This window comes from Bos grunniens, chromosome 6 (genome assembly GCF_055505025.1).
Source record: "Bos grunniens cultivar Pamir isolate PY7600 chromosome 6, Bosgru_T2T1.0, whole genome shotgun sequence".
NCBI classification, from domain to species: Eukaryota; Metazoa; Chordata; class Mammalia; order Artiodactyla; family Bovidae; genus Bos; species Bos grunniens.
The window spans coordinates 94,162,457-94,185,959 of record NC_141170.1 but is presented as its reverse complement, the minus strand read 5'-3'; the positions used below and the strand labels follow the sequence as shown (position 1 = coordinate 94,185,959).

Below are 23,503 nucleotides of genomic sequence, written 5' to 3'. Positions count from 1 at the left end.
CTGACATATTGAGTGCAGCACTTTAATAGCATCATCTTTTAGGATTTGAAATAGCTCAGCTAGAATTCCATCACCTCCACTAGCTTCTTAGTGATGCTTCCTAAGACTCATTTGACTTCAGACTCCAGGATGTCTGGCTCTAGGTGAGTGATCACACCATCATGGTTATCTGGGACATCAAGATCTTTTTGTATAGTTCCTCTGTGTTCTTGCCACCTGTTCTTAATCTATTCTGCTTCTGTTAGGTCCATACCATTTCTTTCCTTATTCATGTCCATCCATGCATGATTGTTCCTTTGATATCTCCAGTATTCTTGAAGAGATCTCTAGTGTTTCCCATTCTATTGTTTTCCTCTATTTCTTTGCATTATTCATTTATGAAGGCCTTATCTCTCCTTGCTTTCCCCTGGAAATCTGCATTCAGTTGGGTATATCTTTCCCTTTCTCCTTTGCTTTTCACTGTCTTCTTTCCTCAGCTATTCATAAGGCCTCCTCAGACAACCACTTTGCCTTCTTACATTTCTTTTTCTTGGAGATGGTTATGGTCACTACCTCCTGTACAATGTTATGAACCTCTGTCCATAGTTCTTCAGGCACTCTGTCTACCAGATCTAATCCCTTGAATCTATTTGTCACATTCATTGTATAATTGTAAGGGATTTGATTAGGTCAAACATGAATGGCCTAGTGGTTTTCCCTACTTTCTTCATCTTAAGTCTGAATTTTGCAATAAGGAGCTCATGATCTGGGCCACCGTCAGCTCTAGGTCTTGTTTTTGGTGACTGTATAGAGCTTCTTCATCTTTGGCTGCAAAGAATATAATCAGTCTGATTTCGATGTTGACCTTCTGGTGATGTCCATGTGTAGAGTCTTCTCTTGTGTTGTTGGAAGAGGGTGTTTGCTGTGACCAGTGTGTTCTCTTGGCAAAACTCTGTTAGCCTTTGCTCTGCTTCATTTTGTACTCCAAGGCCAAACTTGCCTGTTATTCCAGGTTATCTCTTGACTTCCTACTTTTGCATTCCAGTCCCCTATGATGAAAGGGACATCTTTTTCTGGTGTTAGTTCTAGATAGTCTTGTAGGTTTTCATAGAAGCATTCAACTTCAGCTTCTTTGGCATTAGTGGTTGGTGAGTAGACTTTGATTACTGTGATGTTGAATGGTTTGCCTTGGAAATGAACTGAGATCATCCTGTTGTTTTTGAGATTGCACCCAAGTACTGAATTTCAGATTCTTTTGTTGACTATGAGGGCTATTCCATTTCTTCTAAGGGATTCTTGCCCACAGTAGTAGATATAGTGGTAATTCTCTTAAGTAAAATTTTTGGCATTGTAGCCCAGCTATTCCATTTTCTGCTCTTCTCTTTGTATTTTTATAAACCGGTAGCCCCTCTCATCTTTCTTAGCTACATATTCTTTTTTCCCCCCATCACCAAGACTACTGAATCTGCTTCATATTAGAGAATTTTTTAGGCCATCAGGATAGCTTTTTCATGGTTTCCAATTTTAGCTCAGGAGAAGAATTCTCTGAAGATTTATGAAGAACCCCTATTCTGATGTTTTTCAAGCATCTTCTCTTGTAGTTCCAGTGAAAAGCAAAATCTTTATCCCCATGTTCCTCCATCCTCAAGTATTGAGTTTCTGTACCTTTCCACTTCCATGCTATTGCAAAGATCAATTTCTGCTTTCCTGCTGTAAGAATAAGACATTTCTTTACTTCCTCAAATATTTCCCTTTTAATTTAATACTTTAAGATTCTTCTGAAGTTTGTGCCCATTTTCACTCATTCTTTCTCATATGCAGCATTAATCCTTAGCCTATGTTCAAATTTTTTCACTTTCCTTGACATATCAATTCCTAAAGCCTTTTTCATCGGAAGACACATTTACCCACCATCTGTGAGGTCTTTCTACAAACTATGAGCTTCTCCAGCATGAATCTCTCAAGTGTACTAAGAATCTGCAGTACACTGTAGATGCTTAATGCCACGGAATGAAACCTGATTGGCGCTTCTGGAAGGTACCCACAGTTCAGGCTTCCAGACCTCTTTGTGATAAAAATCTATTAAACTGCATTCCCCTCATTGCCAACCAACACCATATCTAGCTAACAGTAACACTAGTCCTGTGCTGTACTTTGAAAAGCCTTGAGGTCGTCAACCATTTTGTTTTATAATATTCGTGCAAATATAGATGATTTAAAATATCCCAATGCTATTTTTGAACACTCAGCTTATTTTTCTTTGTTTCTTTGTTGTTAAATTTCCTTCCCCCACTCCCCAAAATGAACTAAATATAATTAAAAAGTTTATTCTATTCACTTCCTGTCATCTCTTTCCTCCAAGCTACCCTACGTACCTGAAAATTCTCTCCTAGACAGCATGAGAGCCATGGTACCATTTTCAACTACTACTACTGCCTTACCAACCCCTTTCTAGGGTAGCTGAGAACTAGTTTCACATTGGAAAAATTTGGCTTGCTCCCATTATGTGACCGTGGGAAAATTCTATAACTTTTCTGAGTCATACACAAAATTATGATCATATTTACTACTTAATTCATAAAATTACTATGTGATCAAATGAAATAACCTATATCAGACAAATAGGAGAGTCTAATCTCCCTTCACTTTAAAAAATGTAATTAACTGACTCACCAAAAGGTAGATATCAAAACACTGAATTTCTATACCTTGATCAGAAGACTTTAAGTAGCTAACCTTCAAGTTGTAACTGGATGTTTATATTAATATTAATGATACAGTCTAGTGATTGATTACACCCCTGATGACTACTCATTCTTTTTTCATAATTAGGAGCTAGCACCGAAAGCATCATGGAGACCAAGTTGAGTACTACAGAAGCAACAGTGATGAGTCAATCACTTTCAAATGCTGTTTCCACATCACAAAGCTCTGACTCCAAGAGTAAGTACAAGAATCTGTGCTGAAATGTTCAGTTCAGTTGCTCAGTCGTGTCTGACTCTTTGCAACTCCACAAACTGCAGCACACCAGGCCTCCCTGTCCATCACCAACTCCTGGAGTCCACCCAAACCCATGTCCATTGAGTCAGTGATGCCATCCAACCATCTCATCCTCTGTCGTCCCCTTCTCCTCCTGCCCTCAATCTTTCCCAGCATCAGGGTCTTTTCCAACGAGTCAGCTCTTCACATCAGGTGGCCAAAGTATTGGAGTTTCACCTTCAACATCAGTCCCTCCAATGAACACCCAGGACTGATCTGCTTTAGGATGAACTGGTTGGATCTCCTTGCAGTCAAAGGGACTCTCAAGAGTCTTCTCCAGCACCACAGTTCAAAAGCATCAATTCTTCGGTGCTCAGCTTTCTTTATAGTCCAACTCTCACATCCATACATGACTACTGGAAAAACCATAGCCTTGACTAGACAGACCTTTGTGGACAAAGTAATGTCTCTGTTTTTTAATATGCTCTCTAGGTTGGTCATAACTTTCCTTCCAAGGAGTAAGTGTCTCTTAATTTAATGGCTGCAATCACCATCTGCAATGATTTTGGAGCCTAAAAAAATAAAGTCAGCCACTGTTTCCACTTGTTTCCCCATCTACATGCCATGATGTGATGGGATTGGATGCCATGATCTTAGTTTTCTGAATGTTGAGCTTTAAGTCAACTTTTTCACTGAAATGTTAAACTAGTATATTGGATAGAACTAAACTCAGAAGGTTTTCCAGCCCACATTTACAAAAGAACCATGTCCCACTTATATTCTTCCTTTGTTGTTATTGCTGTTGTTTAGTTGCTAAGTTGTGTCCAACTCTTTTGTGACCCCGTGGACTGTGGCCAATCAGGTTCCTCTCTCCATGGGATTTCCCAGGCAAGAATACTGGAGTGGTTTGCCATTTCCTTCTTCAGAGAATAATCCTGACCTAGGAGTCAAACCCACATCTGTTGCAATGGCAGGTGGGTTCCTTACCACTGAGCCACCAGGAAAGCCTGTGTTCTCTCCTAATCTCCACAAATAGGACAACGATTTGGCAACTTTGCTTTGTATGGTGACACTCTATCCCTCCATAGCTGCAAATAAGTGGATGCCAAGGAGGATCAGGTCAAGCCTGGGTGATAATCTATGATATCATCTAACAGAAAATGGTAAGATTGGCCAAAGCATCAGACAACTTTGATGAAATAGGAAAAAAAATTAGAAAGGAACAAATTGTTAAAACTGACTCAAGAAGTTAGAAAGACTGAAAAGACCTAAAACAATTTAAGATTCTGCATTAAAATTTTAAATAAAGAAAGTTCCAAGCAGAATGACAAAAATTCTGAATTCTATAAAAATATTCTCAGAAGTAATACTAATTTTTCTCAAACTCTTTTGTGACATGGAGGAAACTTGGGACAAATAATTATCTGAGGCCAGTATTACCATAACACCAAAGATAGAAAAGGATGAAAAGAAAATGCAAATAAAACTATAGACCAATATCCTTCATGAACACAGACACAAATATCCTTAATACAATATTAGAAAAAATCAGTAACATATGAAAAGTGATAAAAACATGAACAAATAGGATTCACTTAGGAATGCAAAGTTGGTTTAAGATATGAAAATCAAGTAATGTAATATACCATCTTAGTAGAATCAACAAATGTAGAAAAAACATTTGACAAAATAAGATTCCCACTCAATTAAAACTCTCAATTAGCTAGAAATTAATAAAACTTCCTCAAACTGATCAAGGATATCTATGAAAAATATATAGTAAATGTTTTACTTAATAATGAAAGACTAAATACTTTCCTTTTAAAATCTGAAACACAACAAAGATGTCTACTCTCACCAGTACTATTCAAAATTATAACTGGAGTTTGTTTATTAAGATTATAAATAGGTAGATAGAGATAGAAACATTCATCCAGATTGGAAAGGAAGAAATAAAAGTGTTTTTCTCAGCAAACTACATCATTATCTATATAGAAAACCTGAAGATTTCACAATAAATCTACTAGAACTAATAAAGAATATTCTATACCATTCATATTATATTCTATACCACAGGAAATAATTCCATTCATAGTAGCCTCACAAATAATAAAATATTTAAGAGTAAATTTAACAATAGAAATGCAATATTTGTACACTAGACTAGAAAACACTTCTCTGAGAAATTAAATATCTAAATGGAAAAATTTCCGAGCTGGTGAACATGTGAACATTTGTTCACAGGAGAGGACATGGAAGCATCACGTCCTTTCCCCATGCCTTGCCCTGTGCATCTTTCATCTGGCTGTTCCTGAAGTATATCCTTTTATAATTAGTGATCTAATGAGGTAACTGAAAGTGAATCATCAAGAAAGATTGTTTCCATCAGTAGGGCTAGTGGAGACCAGAATTAACAACTTAGCATTTCTGATTCCTTGCCCTGTGTTCTTTTCTTTATTCCATGCTGCTACCTCCATAGGTTTTTTGTCGTAGGTCAAATAGTCACATGAGCAGAACTGAACTAAGTCAGGCTAGTCAGTGATACCTAGCACATCATCTGGAGGGGCTCTAGTGGGTTCTAGGACTCTAAAATGGACACATGGATCAGTTTCCAGGCAAGAGGAGCAAAAGGACTAAGGGACCCCCAAAACCACAGCAGAGCTGAACCCCTTCTGATCACAATCTCTGAATATTCACACTGTGGAGTCTGGCATCGGAGCACATCTGGGAGACATGGCACATATGAGCCAGCAGGCCAGACACAGCAGGACAGGGAGGGGAAGGCAACTTGTGTGCTTTCACTGTGATGCACACATGATTTAAATAATTCATTTATTTTAGCATTATATGAAAAGACCACTTGTTAGTTTTCATGATTTAGACAAGCCCACTAAGCATCAAAATAGAAAAATTTTCATTAGTACAATTACATCTGCTGCTTGAGCAAAGACATCAGATTTTGAAACATTACCACCAGTGTGAAAGTGCTAATGAGATGGAAAAGTGACATCATTTTGATTCTGACTTTAGCCACACAAAGCCATTTTCAAGGTTCAAAAGAAAGAAGAAATTGTGGTGGGGGTGTGTAAAATGTGATTTCAGTTGCTGCTGTATGTTTAAAAAATTTTAAAAGCCTGTGATATGTGTTTTGAACATTTTCTTGTTTTATACTGTAATAATCTACCATCAATTTTCAAAACAAATATATGTTTCTAAGTATATAACCATCAACAAAGACAGAAATAGAAAATCATTAAATGCAAACAGAAGACACTTTACCTAACCATATGTAAATTGTTAATAAACCACACAAAAAATGCAAAAATAATCCAAGTTCTGTAAACAACATAGTCTTAACTGCACACCCTCCCCAGAAGAATGGATAAAGAGAGGGAGAGAAAAGAAAAACACTGAAAAGAAACCCTGAAATTCACTTGATGAGTTTGTTTTATTGAAATGAATATATTAGCTCTAAATACTTGGTATAAGTGAAAAAACAGATAAATGTGTTCTCAAGATGAAAAGGGGAGATACAAATACAGAATGGGGGAAGGAAAGTTAAACACTGCACTATCAGATTGAAACTTAAGGCATCAGCATAAATTCATGATTAAAATACAAATATGTATGTAAAATTGCAAAGAATATAAAATAAACAGACATTACATGTTCATAGTTTGGAAGACGATGTTTTAAGATGGCAATTCTTCTCAAGTTGATCAGTAACTGATAAAATAGTCAATGCAATTCCTATTAGAATAGCAGAAAGTTTTTTTTTTCTAGAAATTGATAAGCAAATCCCAAAATATATATGGGCTTCCCCAATAGCTCAGTTGGTAAAGAATCTGCCTGCAATACAGGAGACCCCAGTTTGATTCCTGGGTTGGGAAGATCCACTGGAGAAAGGATAGGCTACCCACTTCAGTATTCTTGGGCTTCCCTTGTGGCTCAGCTGGTAAAGAATCAGCCTGCAATGTGGGAGACCTGGGTTTGATCCCTGGATTGGGAAGATACCTTGGAGAAGAGCACAGCTACCCACTCCAGTATTCTGGCCTAGAGAATTCTGTGAACTGTATAACCCATAGGGTCGCAAAGAGTCGGACACAACTGAGCAACTTTCACCTTCACTTTCAAAATATATATGGAAATGAAAGTGACCTAGAATAGCCAAAACACTTTTGGAAAAGAACAATGTTGGAAGACTCAACCACCCCCAACTTCAAAACTTACTCTAAAGCTATAGTAATCAAAACAGGGTATGGAGTTAATGAGTGTTAAGAGTAGCATTATTCATAATTGTCAAATGCTGTGAACAACTCAAATGTCCATTAATTGGTGAAATAGAATATCTCATTGGATTTTCCATTTGAAATGCATTTGGAATGTTCCAAAACATGGGATATCCATATAAGACAGTACCATTCAACAGTTTGAAGATACAAAATACTGATGCATGCTGTAACAGCATGAATCTCAAATACATTATGCAGTGAAAGAAGCCTTTCACAAAATACAACAAATACAATTCCATTTCTGTGAAATATCCAGGATATTTTTTATGGGGACATAAACCAGATAAGTAGTTGCCTACACCTGAGGACCAGCCTGGGGACTGACTGCAGAAAGTCTCAAGGAAGTTTTTTATATTGAAGAAAATGTTCTAAAACTGGATTATAGTGATGGTTCAATGACTCAATAAATTTACAAAATATTATTGGGTTGTATACTTACAATGAGTGGATTAAGTGGTGGGTTTTCAGATAAATATTCATTTAAGAGCAAAAAGAAAATGTTGATCTAGGCCAATCAAATTTCCTTCCTGGGTAATCTGAACTGAACTAGAAAACCCAAACAAACCAAAAAGCAGGGGGGACTGGAGTAGCTCAGGGTTAGTAGAGAATCTGAGATGGCCATGGTGATTTGTGTGCTTGCCTCTGGCTTCAGGAGGCTTGAGTTGGCAGAGTCAGTAGAGAAGGCTACTGACTATAGAGAGACTATGTGGGGAAATGGACAGATCCCATGAGCAAGGTTAAGTTGTTCAAGAGACATGGAACAAGTAACAGGACCTGGAGCTCTTCTGATTCCTGACAGATCTTTAGTTGCAGTCCACACGTATCTCCACAAGTATTTCCCTTATCCTGGCCTCCGTGATTTGAAGTAATCTGCGTGTTTAGTAAAAATATCCTAACTAGAAAAGCTACTAATCATCTATAAGAGCCTTATCAAATCCTGCTCATTATACATACTGGATGCATTTTTGGCGTACCCTGAGTCCTTAAATGGAGAAGGGAATGGCTACCCACTCCAGTATCCTTGCTTGGAGAATCCCCGTGGACAGAGGAGCCTGGGGGGCTACAGTCCCTGGAATAGCAAAGAGTCGGCCACCACTGAGCAACTGAGCACATAGTCCTTAAAAAGACATCGCTACAGGTGACTCAGTCTCCAAGTCTCTTCTTAGGAGACCTCTAAGCACTGTGGACACTCAAGGCTCACTCTTGTCTAGAAGCATGTTGGTAATATCCATTTCCCCCCTTTCTATTGTAATCATCTTAGACATGACATGAAGAAGGTTATTTAGGAGAAGTCTGATTCCACACCATAATTGTAAACTAATAATTGTATATAGTTAGTCACCATGTAGAGAAATTTGAAGAGGAGGGTCATTTTTCCTTCATAACAAGAACATTTCTCTGTGGCAGTGTTTTGGGTTCTGATAAGCAGAATTTATATGGTAGACAATATATGTCTGAAAAGTACCTTTGGCAAACCAAAACCTCATGCATTTTATAAGTGCCCCAATACAAACAAGAATAAAAGCGAACTATGCATCTGCTAAATGTATAACAGTTGACGATTCATCTCCTTCTTAAGCATATGAGCAGTGGGTGCTTGAATAGTGACCTTCAGAGAAAGGCACTGTGGGGACATTGTCTCAAATTCAGGCTTGATTTTAGAGTAGAGAGGAGTCACGAGGTCTGTTGACAGGGAAAGACAGCCTATTGCTTTCTCCTTCTGGGGATTCTGACTTAGCTAGGGAGAATATGTGTAACAAGATTGTAGGTAGGAGACATTGAGATGGGCAAGTACCAGTACATAATTCTACTAAAGCAACTGTGGGTAAAATGAAAGTGAAAGTGTTCGTCACGCAGTCATGTCCAACTCTTTGTGACCCCATGGGCTTCTCTGTGGAATTCTCCAGGCAAGAATACTAGAGTGGGTTGCCATTCTCTTCTCCAGGGGATCTTCCCAATCCCAGGATTGAACCCGGGTCTCCCGCATTGCTGGCAGAGGAAGCCTCAAGTGTATGGGTAAAAATACTTCTAAACAATTTGCCATGTCAGAGCCTCTGCTACTGCAGAAGATATAATATTACAGACTTGAACTCTGAAGGGAAAAATCTGACTTTTATTAATTAAAATAAGTAACATTTATAAGAAATTAGTAGGTTATTTAGTCAAGGGTTAATAACATTTATATGTAACAAATAATTTATCATGTATGTTTTCCTTTTGCATAATCTATCCTAGTTTAGTATAGAGTTTGTTTTTAATACAAAAAGCATATATAATTGTATAAAGATCAAGTAACCACTTCAGATATACTACTGGTTGAACATGAGAATGGCTTCTGCACAAGCCTGTACTTTTCGAGGCACCACACCCTTCTTTAAAGAAATGGTCACCCCAATTATGCCAAGAGGAAGTTGGCTTATTGTATACTAACAATGATTCTGAAATCAGATAAAGAAAGTGGAAGGGTTAGCAAACTTACTTAGTCGTGTTTGACTCTTTGTGAACCCATGGACTGTAGCCCACCAGGCTCCTTTGTCCATGGAATTCCCTAGGCAAGAATACTGGAGTGGATAGCCATTTCCTTCTCCAGGGGATCTTCCTGACTTAGGGATTGAACCCAGATCTCCTACATTGCAGGCAGACATTTTACCAACTGAGCCACCAGGGAAGCCCTTGAAATCAAATAGCTTAGATTCAAATAATAGCACAACCATTTATTTGGACTTTGGCCTTTGGTAAGCTGTTTAACTTCTCTGTGCCTCAGTTTCCTCATCTGTAAAATAGTTGTATGACTACACTTTTACAGGATTCTTGTGAAGATTAAAAGAGATAAAATAATATGAAGCTTAAAACAGTGTCTGAAAAGAAAACAATACATTTTAGTTATTAATATTATTTTGGTACTGATAATCCTTACAAAAGCCAAGCAAAGACGGTATTTATGGTATCAGTTTCACATATAAGGAAACAAGTTCAGAAAGATGAAATGACTCACCCAATGTTAAAAGATGTAATTCAAACCCTGTTTTTCTCGCCTGAAACTCCATAAATATCGATATACCACACTTTCTCTCATTACAAATATTTCACATAAAGTATCTGAAGGAATTAGAAAGCGGGTAGCTTTTAATTGGGTGCATCATATGCTTGACAAACAGAAGTTCAATCAGTATAACACTGACCAACTGACTGAATATAAACCTGGGATTCTCACCAGAAACCTGGGATTCGCACCAGAGTGGTTCTCATGCTATTGCCAACCATGCCAGATTTATTCCTGACCATGTGATTTGTTCAACCTGTCTCCCTCATCTGTATGGTCATTCTTTCTTCTCCTTGTCCTTCCTCGAACTGATTATTAAAATTCTACGCAACCATAAAGAACGTCTACAAAATATCACCTCAGTATTTCCCACACCTTAATGAGGTTTCCAGATATATGTACCATCTGCACTATTATTCATTTAGTACTTTCTTTAAATGGATGCACTTTTTAATTCTTAAATTTGTTTGAAAAGGAAACCATCATGAATGAAAAACCAGTTTGAATTAGTATAAGCAGAAGCTAGAAAGTCTCTGTGATGTAAGCAAAATAAAATAAAATTCTCGCTAGATTTTGTTGCTTACCAAAGGCTCTGAGTTTTAGCCTTGCTTAATAAATAAATCAAATACTTACCTGGCAGGGGAGATACTGGTATGATGAAGGTGATTTTCACCTCCCCCCACTGCCTCCCCCGCAGCGTGGCTTATCTATCACACTTCGGATGTGCTGACCCCTGCAATTTCCACAAAACTTGACTGCATAATTTGTGGTTGTAGGGGACTGCATTTGCACTTTTCCCTGTGTGGTGGAAAAAAAGATAAGTACATTCTAGGTATTAATGACATATTTGCATCAAATTGAAATTTTGAAACTTCTTCATTGAAATAATCTCACAAAAAAATTGAAAATAATTACTTTCTCACTGAATGTTTCAATCTTATTTAATGCCACTTTCCAGTATAGAATCTCTCATATAATGCTATGCATCTCATGCTTTGGAAAAGTCTAATTTTTCTGATCACTCAGGCTCATTATTTCTTTTGTGAATGGCACCATTTATCTATGACATTTATCAGGGAACTTAATTGCAATGTTTCTTACATGCTATTTAATTAGTTTGTATCATTTCATGTGGGCAGATAAAAGAGGAATTCTCAGGAGAACAAAGTCTTAGTCACACATCACCATTTATCCAAACCAGAACTAATCTTTCGTACGATGACTCAGTCAATGCTTTGTTGGGGGAATGGGGGACGGTATGTATGAGGGGGAATGAGAAGAAAAATTGTAATTGGTCATAGTAAATTATTTTTAAGCAAATCAGTAAAGAATTATATATGGGAACAACTACATTTTTTCCTGGGACTTTAAATGATAAATCATGTTCTGTAGGTAATTATACACAGCTATATATAGCTGGAAATACAATGGCTTTTGTAAGATAATATTTAGCAAAGTTACTTGTATTATTGCTTAAGCTTTCTATCTTAAAAGCTGATAGTTTAAGCAAGGTTTAGTTTGGGATTAAATTGTGGATTAAAGTTTAGCATTTTGAAGTTCATTTGCATTTCATAAGACTTCAGTTTCAAACTGAACTCAACTTCAAACTTCAGTTTCAAACTCAACCAAGAGATTTAAGTTGCCGAACACCCTGATTAAGGATTTGGTCTTTACTCAACAACTAAGTTTGAGACTAGGTTAACAGAATGTACTACACTCATTTCTATTTAACTTCCACTTACTCAGCAGATAAAGAATCTGCCTATAATGCAGGAGACATGGGAGATGCAGGTTTGATCCCTGGGTCTGGAAAATCCACTGGAAGAGGAAATGGCAACCCACTCCAGTATTCTTGCCTGGGAAATCCCATGGACAGAGGAGCCCTGCAGGCTATAGTCCTAAAAGGTTGCAGAGTCGAACACAACTGAATGACTAAGCACACCTGCTTCCTCTCCAGATCAGAATTTGGTCTTTTCTTAAAGCATATTTGCATTATGAAACTTAAACACACACACACAGGAATAATTGCAGATGTCTTCACTTTTCATTAGTTTCCACAACTTTAGCCACATTCCATAGCATTCATCTCTATTCAGATTTTATATTCACAAAACTGAGTCCAAATTTGAAAATAGAATGCCGTATGAAGATGTTTTATTATCTTCAAAATAATACATCCTTGATTTCAGGATAAAAAGGTATATATTTCCCAGTACTGATTAAGTATTTAAGATTTACAGAATTTCCTTCTCAGAATAACAATATATTCATTCATATAGAAATATCTGGACCTCTGAAGACTCAAGTAAAGGGTTTTGAATTGCTATTTTTTTTTCCACTATTGCACTACTTCTTAAGGCATAGTCATTTTTATTTTATGTAATATGTCCCTGAGAAGTCATTATGCATTTTTGAAGGATGAAAAAAATGCAAAAAAGAATAGTCAGGAGGCTTTGTCTGATATGAGTTTAAAATTGTTCATTCTCCATAAAGTCTATCAGCAAGAAAGATTATGACCTTATATTAAAAGCAGGAAGAACAAAGGTTTTGATTTCGTTTATATTCTAATCCTCTGGCAGCTGATAAATATTTTAACTGCATCCTCCAAGTACAGCGTTATGCCATGTACAAAATTATTTTAACTAGTTATGAAAAGTAGAAATTAATTACATAAGCTTTCCACTCAGAACAGTTTATTGGAAAAAAAAGCTGTCTCAGTAAAAGAAGATGGACCTTAGAACCAACGGACCTGAATTATAATCACTGTCCTCCCTTTGAGAACATAGTTTCACTTCTTTACTGCAGATGTGCAAAATAAAAATAATAACATCTTTCTCATAGACATCAATGATTAATATATGGAGTTGATCAGAAGAGTTGCTTCAAAAATAGTAGCTATGATTATCCAACTAGCAATTTTTAATAACACATTCATTTTGCCTTAAAAATTGAATTCAGTAGGTAAAATTCGTTTTTATTTTTATTATTATTATCAATTATTATTTTATATTATTATTTGTTCATTCCCTATGTTTTTACCAGAGACCTAGTATGGATACTATGGACAGACCTAGTACGAAGAAGGCAATGGCACCCACTCCAGTACTCCTGCCTGGAAAATCCCAGGGACGGAGGGGCCTGGTGGGCTGCAGTCCATGGGGTCGCTAGGAGTCGGGCACGACTGAGCGACTTCAATTTCACTTTTCACTTTCATGCATTGGAGAAGGAAATGGCACCCCACTCCAGTGTTCTTGCCTGGAGAATCCCAGGGACGGGGGAGCCTGGTGGGCTGCCGTCTATGGGGTCACACAGTCAGACACGACTGAAGTGACTTAGCAGCAGTATGGATAGTAGATGCTGAAATTATGACTCTGAGTAAAATAAGAAATCTCCGTCCTCCTGGACTTACATTCTAACAGGAAACAAAGCCATTTAAAAAAAATAAATGTCCCTGGAGTGATAAACTGGTGAGCAAACAAAGAATCATGGTGGGCTGAGATAGAGGGAAATGAGAAGACAGCTTTCAATAAGGTGGTTGGAGAAGACTTCTCTGAGTGGTGACACCTGAACAGCCATGAAGGGTGAGAAGGAGCCAGTGTAGGCCTGAGAGGACAGCCCACAGGCTTAGGGCCAGCAGGCCGTCTGAAGCAAGGGATCCCTGGGACATTTATCTACCATGGAGACACGAAGCAGGCTGTGACAGCGGGAGTGAATTGAGGAGCAAGGCAGAAGCCATGTCCTATGGAGAACCGCTAACTGTAGTGAGGAGAGGAATAAGGAGCCATTGGAGTAATGAAATGTAAATTTAAAAAAAATTTTCTAGGTGGCTGTTACACATACTAAGGAGAGAGATATAGGTGCTAGATGAATAGTAGTCAATTGAATGGTGAGGCATATGTGGAATATATTTTGAAGCTAGGGCTGATGAGGTGAGAAAAAAAATGAATCAAGAAAAACAAAAGAAGAAAGGCCACTACTTTTTGGCTCATGCACCTGGGAGGCAATGGTACCATCAGTTCAGTTCAGTTCAGTTCAGTCGCTCAGTCGTGTCCGACTCTTTGTGACCCCATGAATCGCAGCACGCCAGGCCTCCCTGTCCATCACCAACTCCCGGAGTTCACCCAGACTCACGTCCATGGAGTCAGTGATGCCATCCAGCCATCTCATCCTCTGTCATCCCCTTCTCCTCCTGCCCACAATCCCTCCCAGCATCAGAGTCTTTTCCAAAGAGTCAGTTCTTCACATCAGGTGGCCAAAGTACTGGAGTTTCAGCTTTAGCATCATTCCTTCCAAAGAAATCCCAGGGCTCATCTCCTTCAGAATGGACTGGTTGGATCTCCTTGCAGTCCAAGGGACTCTCAAGAGTCTTCTCCAACACCACAGTTCAAAAGCATCAATTCTTTGGTGCTCAGCCTTCTTCACAGTCCAACTCTCACATCCATACATGACCACAGGAAAAACCATAGCCTTGACTAGACGGACCTTTGTTGGCAAAGTAATGTCTCTGCTTTTGAATATGCTATCTAGGTTGGTCATAACTTTCCTTCACAGACATAAAAATGAAGGAAATAATGCCACTTGCAGCAACATTGATAGACCTAGAATGTATCATGCTAAGTGAAGTCGGACAGAGAAAGACACATGATACTGCTTATATGTGGAATCTAAAACAAAAAGCTACAAATGAACTTATTTACAAAATAGAAATAGACCCCCAGACATAGAAAACAAAGCTGTGGTTACCAAAAGAGGGGAGAAAGGGGAGATAAATTAGGAGTCTGGAATTAAGATACATACACTATTGTATATAAAATAGATAATAATGAGATTTACTGCATAGCACAGGGACTTATGGGCTTCCCTGGTGGCTCATCAGTAAAGACTCCACCTACAATTCAGGAACTACAGGAGACACAGGTTTGATCCCTGGCTCAGGAAGATCCCCTCGAGGGGGGCATGGCAATCCACTCCAGTATCTCGCCCGGGAAATCCCATGAACAGAGGAGCTTGACAGGCTACAGTCCTTGGGGTTGCTAAGAGCTGGACACGACTGAAGCAACTTAGCACTCAATATTTTGCAATAACCTATAAGGCAAAAATCTGAAAAAGAGTATATTTAGATATAAAACTGAATCACTGTGCTGTATACCTGCAACTAACACAGCATTTTATATCAACTCTACTTCAGTTTTTTAAAAAAAAGAGTTCTGTTTGGAGCATGTAAAATTTAAGATGCTGTTAAGACAGTCAGGTGAAGATACAAAGGAAGCAAGTGGATGTTTGTATCCACCATCATTATTGGGCTTCTATTTATCTCAAATATTTCTATATTTTTTTATGGAAAATCTTGATTCGTGGTGCAAACACTCAAGTTTGTTGAAATGATATTTGCTTATAATTCTCTCAAGCAATTTTACTTGTAGAAAGCTCTTCTGAGCTCTATTCCCTTTAGAGGAATTTCTTAAATTTCAAAGGTATCTGTCTGAACCATCCTGAATCTTCCTCAGATCAAGAGATGTGCAATATCTTAGTAGGAGTATGACATATGGCAGTGCCACTCATGAAGCACCCACTGAAGTTTCGGTAGTCTTCTGGATTCTCTTGGCATATTCAAGAAGTGGGGTTGTACCAGATGCCCCAAAGGAGGATGCAGCGAACTTTGGCTCACAGGCCAAATCCAAGCCCCAGTCTATTTTTGTAATTAAAATTTAATGAGAATATTGCCATACCTATTCTTTAGATATTACATATGGCTGTATTCACACTACAGTAGCAAAAGCTGAATAGTTAGTAGAGACTTATGGCCCACAAAGCTTAAATGCTATCTGTCCCTTTAAGAAAGAGTTGACTGACCCCTGCTCTGAAGTTTCTTTTATTCAGGAAGCCTCATGATTTGGTGACTTGAGGAAAGTAAATCAGAAATGAACTAAAATCTCTATGCATTTACCACCTGAAACAATTGTGAGAGTAGATATTTGATATTCAACGTTTAATTTTAGCAATTTTCTTTCTTTCTTTTTTTTTTTCTAAAGCTGAGACTCAGAGTTCAATCAAAGCAACAGAAACACCAGGTAAGTTCATTTTCTTTTGTCTGAGAATATTCCTGAGTAAAATCCCAAGAAGGAGACAAAGTAGATCAATCAGTTTGAGGACAGGGTTAAATAGTATAAAAGAAAATATTACATGGCAACTAAAATATTTAGGAAATCTTGTGTTTAAAAAAAAAATGCAGACAAGGAGAATATGCAACAGTGTGTCTGAGTGCTCTGGGGCTTGGGTTAGCGGAACCAGCTCTGGGAAATGCATAAAGCTTGTGGAATGTTCCTCTCCCCAGAACCTAGTGTTCCTGGTCTGTTTGTGTGGTCAGCTTGCCCCCTCCCAGAAGTATAGGGTGTGCTTTTGCTGTCGTCTCTACTTTCTAACAAAGCCTGGTCCTGGCATCCAAAGAGATGATGTTATAAACCACAGTTAACAGTCTAAAATGCTATCACTTTGAGAAGCACTCAAGCTTTGCCATCCTTAGTTTTAAGCTGAAAAAATTTTGGATGATGGAGCAATGGAAATTGGAGATTATTGGCAGAGGAAAATGGTCATGTTGAATCTTCATACTGTTTTGAAATTGTAATTATTTGGAGATTTTTATTTTCCTAACTCCTATCTGGTACATGTATAAGTGACATATCTCTTAGGTTATCAATATTAACCACCTTTGCTGTATACTAAATGAGAAATATGTGAAATAAACCTAGGAGATCACGAAACTTGTTTTTTTTTTTTGGGACCAGAGAAAGATTTACTGCAGAGCTGAGCAAGGAGAACAGGTGGCTAGGAAATACAGAGATCATGTAACTTTTTTTAAAAAATGGAAAAATAAAGCCATGAAAATTATGAGTGACTCTAATATTTTCACAGCAAACGTCCTAAATAGTCATCATGGTCTACCCTCAAGAATTAGAAACGGGAGTTATATGCTTTTAAATTTAAATTATTTATCTTCTACATAATATATCAAATAATAAAGGAAGTTATTTTTATATTGTTAACTTTCTCTATTTCACCTCATCACGGTATTTTTTATCCTTTATTTCCATCTACACAGTCTAGAAATGCATTGGAAAAAGCCTTGGGAAAAACAAAACATAAAAATAGTTCATCCAGGCAAAGAGGGCAGCTTTGCGTTGGCTGATGCTTTGCACTGTTCTGGAGAAATCCTGTCCCCTGTTTCATGGATTGGTTATCAAGGAGGAGTTACAGATGGAGGAGAATCGGGAGGCTGCCAAATTGTCAGCTCTTTTTAAGGAGAGACCAAAGCATCTTTTATTTTGTTTAAAAGTTTATTTACAAAATTCCAGCTTTAACTACAATTGATTTTTACATGTAATGAAAAGCACTTTTAGATTTTAATTTTGAATTATAGAAACTAATTCTCCTAAAATAGATAATGGACAAACCATTGATTTGAACAGTGAATTAGAAAGAAATATGGCCGATTCTATCAACTGCAAGAAAGGTCAGTCTTAAATTTCAGATATATGGTAGGGCTAAAGCCTAAATCCAGGTTCACTTTAAAAAAATTAACAAATATCCCCCATCTTCCTTAAAATAATTAGTATTTTTCTTTTAGGTAATGTTGAGGTAAATGTTTAGGTAATGTTGACAGAATGTGGTCCACTGGAGAAGGGAATGGCAAACCACTTCAGGATTCTTGCCTTGAGAACCCCATTAATAGCATGAAAAGGCAAAATTATAGGTTACTGAAGAGGAATTCCCCAGGTCAGTAGGTGACCAATATGCTACTGGAGATCAGTGGAGAAATAACTCCAGAAAGAATGAGGGGATGGAGCCAAAGCAAAAACAATACACAGTTGTGGATGTGACTGGTGATAGAAGCAAGGTCCGATGCTGTAAAGAGCAATATTGCACAGGAACGAGGAATGTCAGGTCCATGAATCAAGGCAAATTGGAAGTGGTCAAACAAGAGATGGCAAGAGTGAATGTCGACATTCTAGGAATCAGCAAACTAAAATGGACTGGGATGGGTGAATTTAACTCAGATGACCATTATATCTACTACTGCGGGCAGGAATCCCTCAGAAGAAATGGAGTAGCCATCATGGTCAACAAAAGAGTCCAAAATGCAGTATTTGGATGCAATCTCAAAAACGACAGAATGATCTCTGTTCGTTTCTAAGGCAAACCATTCGATATCACAGTAATCCAAATCTATGCCCCAACCAGTAACACTGAAGAAGCTGAAGTTGAACAGTACTATGAAGACCTACAAGACCTTTTAGAACTAACACCCAAAAAAGATGTCCTTTTCATTATAAGGGACTGGAATACAAAAGTAGGCAGCCAAGAAACACCTGGAGTAACAGGCAAATTTGGCCTTGGAATACAGAATGAAGCAGGGCAAAGACTAATAGAGTTTTGCCAAGAAAATGCACTGGTCATAGCAAACACCCTCTTCCAACAACACATGAGAAGACTCTACACATGGACATCACCAGATGGTCAACACTGAAATCAGATTGATTATATTCTTTGCAGCCAAAGATGGAGAAGCTGTATACAGTCAGCAAAAATAAGACCAGGAGCTGACTGTGCCTCAGATCATGAATTCCTTATTGCCAAATTCAGACTTAAATTGAAGAAAGTAGGGAAAACCACCAGACCATTCAGGTATAACCTAAATCAAATCCCTTATGATTATACAGTGGAAGTGAGAAATAGATTTAAGGGCCTAGATCTGATAGATAGAGTGCCTGATGAACTATGGGCTGAGGTTCGTGACATTGTACAGGAGACAGGGTTCAAGACCATCCCCATGGAAAAGAAATGCAAAAAAGCAAAATAGCTGTCTGGGGAGGCCTTAAAAATAGCTGTGAAAAGAAGAGAAGTGAAAAGCAAAGGAGAAAAGGAAAGATATAAGCATCTGAATGCAGAGTTCCAAAGAATAGCAAGAAGAGATAAGAAAGCCTTCCTCAGTGATCAATGCAAAGAAATAGAGGAAAATAACAGAATGGGAAAGACTAGAGATCTCTTCAAGAAAATTAGAGATACCAAGGGAACACTTCATGAAAAGATGGGCTCGATAAAGGACAGAAATGGTATGGACCTAACAGAAGCAGAAGGTATTAAGAAGAGGTGGCAAGAATACACAGAAGAACTGTACAAAAAAGATCTTCATGACCCAGATAATCTCGATAGTGTGATCACTCACCTAGAGCCAGACATCCTGGAATGTGAAGTCAAGTGGGCCTTAGAAAGCATCACTATGAACAAAGCTAGTGGAGGTGATGGAATTCCAGTTGAGCTACTCCAAATCCTGAAAGATGATGCTGTGAAAGTGCTGCACTCAATATGCCAGCAAATTTGGAAAACTCAGCAGTGGCCACAGGACTGGAAAAGGTCAGTTTTCATTCCAGTCCCAAAGAAAGGCAATGCCAAAGAATGCTCAAACTACTCACAATTGCACTCATCTCACACACTAGTAAAGTAATGCTCAAAATTCTCCAAGCCAGGCTTCAGCAATACGTGAACCGTGAACTTCCTGATGTTCAAGCTGGTTTTAGAAAAAGCAGAGGAACCAGAGATCAAATTGCCAACATCCACTGGATCATGGAAAAAGCAAGAGAGTTCCAGAAAAACATCTATTTCTGCTTTATTGACTGTGCCAAAGCCTTTGACTGTGTGGATCACAATAAACTGTGGAAAATTCCAAAAGAGATGGGAATACCAGACCACCTGACCTGCCTCTTGAGCAATTTGTATGCAGGTCAGGAAGCAACAGTTAGAACTGGACATGGAACAACAGACTGGTTCCAAATAGGAAAAGGAGTATGTCAAGGCTGTATATTGTCACCCTGCTTCTTTAACTTATATGCAGAGTACATCATGAGAAATGCTGGGCTGGAAGAAGCACAACCTGGAATCAAGATTGCTGGGAGAAATATCAATAACCTCTGATATGCAGATGACACCACCTTTATAGCAGAAAGTGAAGAGGAACTCAAAAGCCTCTTGATGAAAGTGAAAGTGTAGAGTGAAAAAGTGGGCTTAAAGCTCAACATTCAGAAAACAAAGATCATGGCATCTGGTCTCATAACTTCATGGGTAATAGATGGGGAAACAGTGGAAACAGTGGCTGACTTTATTTTGGGGGGCTCCAAAATCACTGCAGATGGTGATTGCAGCCATGAAATTAAAAGACACTTACTCCTTGGAAGAAAAGTTATGACCAACCTAGATAGCATATTGAAAAGTAGAGACATTACTTTGCTAAGAAAGGTCCATCTAGTCAAGGCTATGGTTTTTCCTGTGGTCATGTATGGATGTGAGAGTTGGACTGTGAAGAAGGCTGAGCTCTAAAGAATTGATGCTTTTGAACTGTGGTGTTGTGGAAGACTCTTGAGAGTCCCTTGGACTGCAAGGAGATCCAAGCAGTCCGTTCTGAAGGAGATCAGCCCTGGGATTTCTTTGGAAGGACTGATGCTGGAGCTGAAACTCCAGTACTTTGGTCACCTCATGCGAAGAGTTGACTCATTGGAAAAAACTCTGATGCTGGGAGGGATTGGGGGCACAAGGAGAAGGGGACGACAGAGGATGAGATGGCTGGATGGCATCACTGACTCGATGGACGTGAGTCTGAGTGAACTCTGGGAGTTGGTGATGGACAGGGCGGCCTGGCGTGCTGTGATTCATGGGGTTGCAAAGAGTCAGACAGGAGTGAGTGACTGAACTGAACTGACTCAACTGAATACACATTTAGTCTTTGACTAGAACATTCATAGGTCTCATATTTGATATTTTCTTTCATATAATGCATCTGGCTTTAATTTCCATGAAAAATTATGTCTTTAGCACTGTCTTCAAAAATTATTGTTAAGGGTCTAGCAATTGGTAATTGTTTTATGTAGGATCTTTTTTTGGAATTCAGAATAAGGCAACTGTATATAAAATATGAATTATAAGCAGTTATATGTAGATATGGACTTCTCTGTTGGCTCACATGGTAAAGAATCTGCCTACAAGGCTGTGGACCCAGGTTCAATGCCTGAGTTGGGAAGATTCCCTGGAGAAGGAAATGTATATCAATTCCAGTATTCTTACATGGAGAAATCCATGGACAGAGGAGCCTGGCAGGCTATAGTCAATGGGGTTGCAAAGACTCAGACACAACTGAGCAACTAATACTTTCTTTTTCTTTTCTATATGTAGATACGACATTCAATTTTATATAATAAACATACAAGAAAGGTAGTCACAGTTAGATGGACATGATTGATCAAGGTCAGAAGACATGTCCATTCATTTCATTCAATAGTGCAAAGGTTGTATGAATGGACAGCTGTGTTTAGTAATGCTAAGCATGAAGAAGAATTCACACCCAATATCTAAAACATGTAGGAGAGTAAAATTTCAACTGCCTACTGTAACATACCTGGTAAGATTCCAAGTTTAGTATAATCCCCTGCTAAATATACAGAAGGATATATTCAACCAATCACTGCTAACCGAGGCATTCAATCTTTGTTCTGTTCCCTCACATATAGCACTAGCTAAGATTTTGAGTGATACATGGAGCCTGCCATGAAGGGTTACTAAAGACTAGTCAATATAATAAATAACTATAATAACTCCAGCAGTCATATAGGTATAAAGTGATGTGTCAGTGATAAGCCTCAGATAACCTTATATTAGGATCAGAGGAGGGAAAGAATTTTTTTCCCTTTATCTGTGGTAGCATACACTGGGTGAGATAAAAGCAATTTAAGAAAGACGAGAAACAGTTTCATGAAAAAAGTGGTCTTCTAGCTGCCAGATTTTTGTGCCTACTTGATTTTTTAGCTCTGAGTTCAGAGCTAATGAGGATATGGAAAGACCCACTAAAAAGTGATGAAAGACTGTTTATTCCCTGGAGATACATGCAGACATTGTGTGTGGCCATTACAACAATTTAAAGCAATGACAGAATTCACTTTTGTTTAGCCTTATCGTTTTCCCACAGACAGGCAGAGCTAATAACTTGTCCTTGAAAATTAACCTTTTGATTTCTTTGTAAGAGACGTCAGCTCAAAGAAAAATGGACCAATATGCCTCAATATATTGGGAAAGGAATAAACCATTTGCCCATAACTTCCTGAAAATACAACTATATTTGTCCAGGTTTTCCAGAGAAGCAGAACAAAGAGAATATACATATATAAATATGTATTTATATAAAGATATGGAAATCTCTAAAGAGCTGTATTATAAAGAATTGGCTCAATGTATTACAGAGTCTGAGAAGTCCTGAGACCTCAGTTGGCAAACGAGGTCCAGAAGCAGGGAGTGCATGGTGCACTTCTAGTCCCAGTCCAAAGTGCTGAGACCAGACGAGCAGATGCTGTAAGTTCCAGGCTGAAAGCTGGAAAGCTCAAGATCCAAGAGGAGACAATAGCTCAGTTCAAAGGCACGGAAACACTGATATCCCAGCTCAAGGCAACCAGGCAGAAAGAATTGCTTCTTACTCCAGGAAGCCTTTCTGTTTGCGTGTGTGTGCGCATGCTCAGTCATGTCCATCTCTTTGCGCCCCCGTACAGGCCTCCAACTGATTGGATGAGAGCCACCCTAATGGAGGTCATACATTTCACTCATCTACTGATCTGAATATTAATCTCATCCAAAAACACATTCACAGGCACACCCAGAATAATGCTTGACCAATACCTGAGAGGCAAGTTCAATCCCTGGGTTGGGAAAAATCCCCTGGAGAAGGAAATGGCAACCTGCTCCAGTATTCTTGCCTGGGAAATTCCATGGACAGAAGAACTTGTTGGGCTACAGTCCATGGGGTCACAAAGAGTCAGGTAAAACTTTGTGACTAAACAACCATATCAAATATCTGAGAACCCCATAGCCAAGTCAACACAAAAAATTAATCATCACAGCATTCTCATTGTGACCAGCACAGCTTGCAAAAAATTTTATTGTACACATCTTTCATTTCTCAACTGTGTTTCAAGACCTCAGTTGTTTTTTAGACATTAACTTTTTTATGGAAAATCAGAAGCTAGTACAGACAACTGCCATCAAAACTGACTACTGGCCTTTGGAAAGGAGGATTCTCTGTCGTGATTCATTCATCACGCTTGAATGAACAAGCACAGGCATTCTTATGCAATGCCTGGAGTTGGTTACTGGTAAATTCATATAATGTGAAACATGA

General features: G+C 38.3%; 1 protein-coding gene and 1 pseudogene across 8 annotated transcripts in view; both read left to right on the top strand.

The window, feature by feature from the left end:
* EMCN (endomucin) overlaps positions 1 to 23,503 on the top strand; it is a 134,356-nt gene that overhangs the window by 65,547 nt on the left and 45,306 nt on the right. For 4 of the 8 annotated variants that reach the window (XM_086406755.1, XM_086406750.1, XM_086406754.1 and 1 more), the window contains 2 exons: positions 2,812 to 2,922; positions 16,326 to 16,364. In XM_086406755.1, the coding sequence (XP_086262881.1) occupies positions 2,812 to 2,922; positions 16,326 to 16,364 (150 nt within the window). The remainder of the gene's footprint in view (positions 1 to 2,811; positions 2,923 to 16,325; positions 16,365 to 23,503) is intronic. The other 4 variants (XM_086406757.1, XM_086406752.1, XM_086406756.1 and 1 more) reach the window with 1 other exon arrangement.
* Positions 10,919 to 11,094, top strand: LOC147371032 (U1 spliceosomal RNA; annotated as a pseudogene).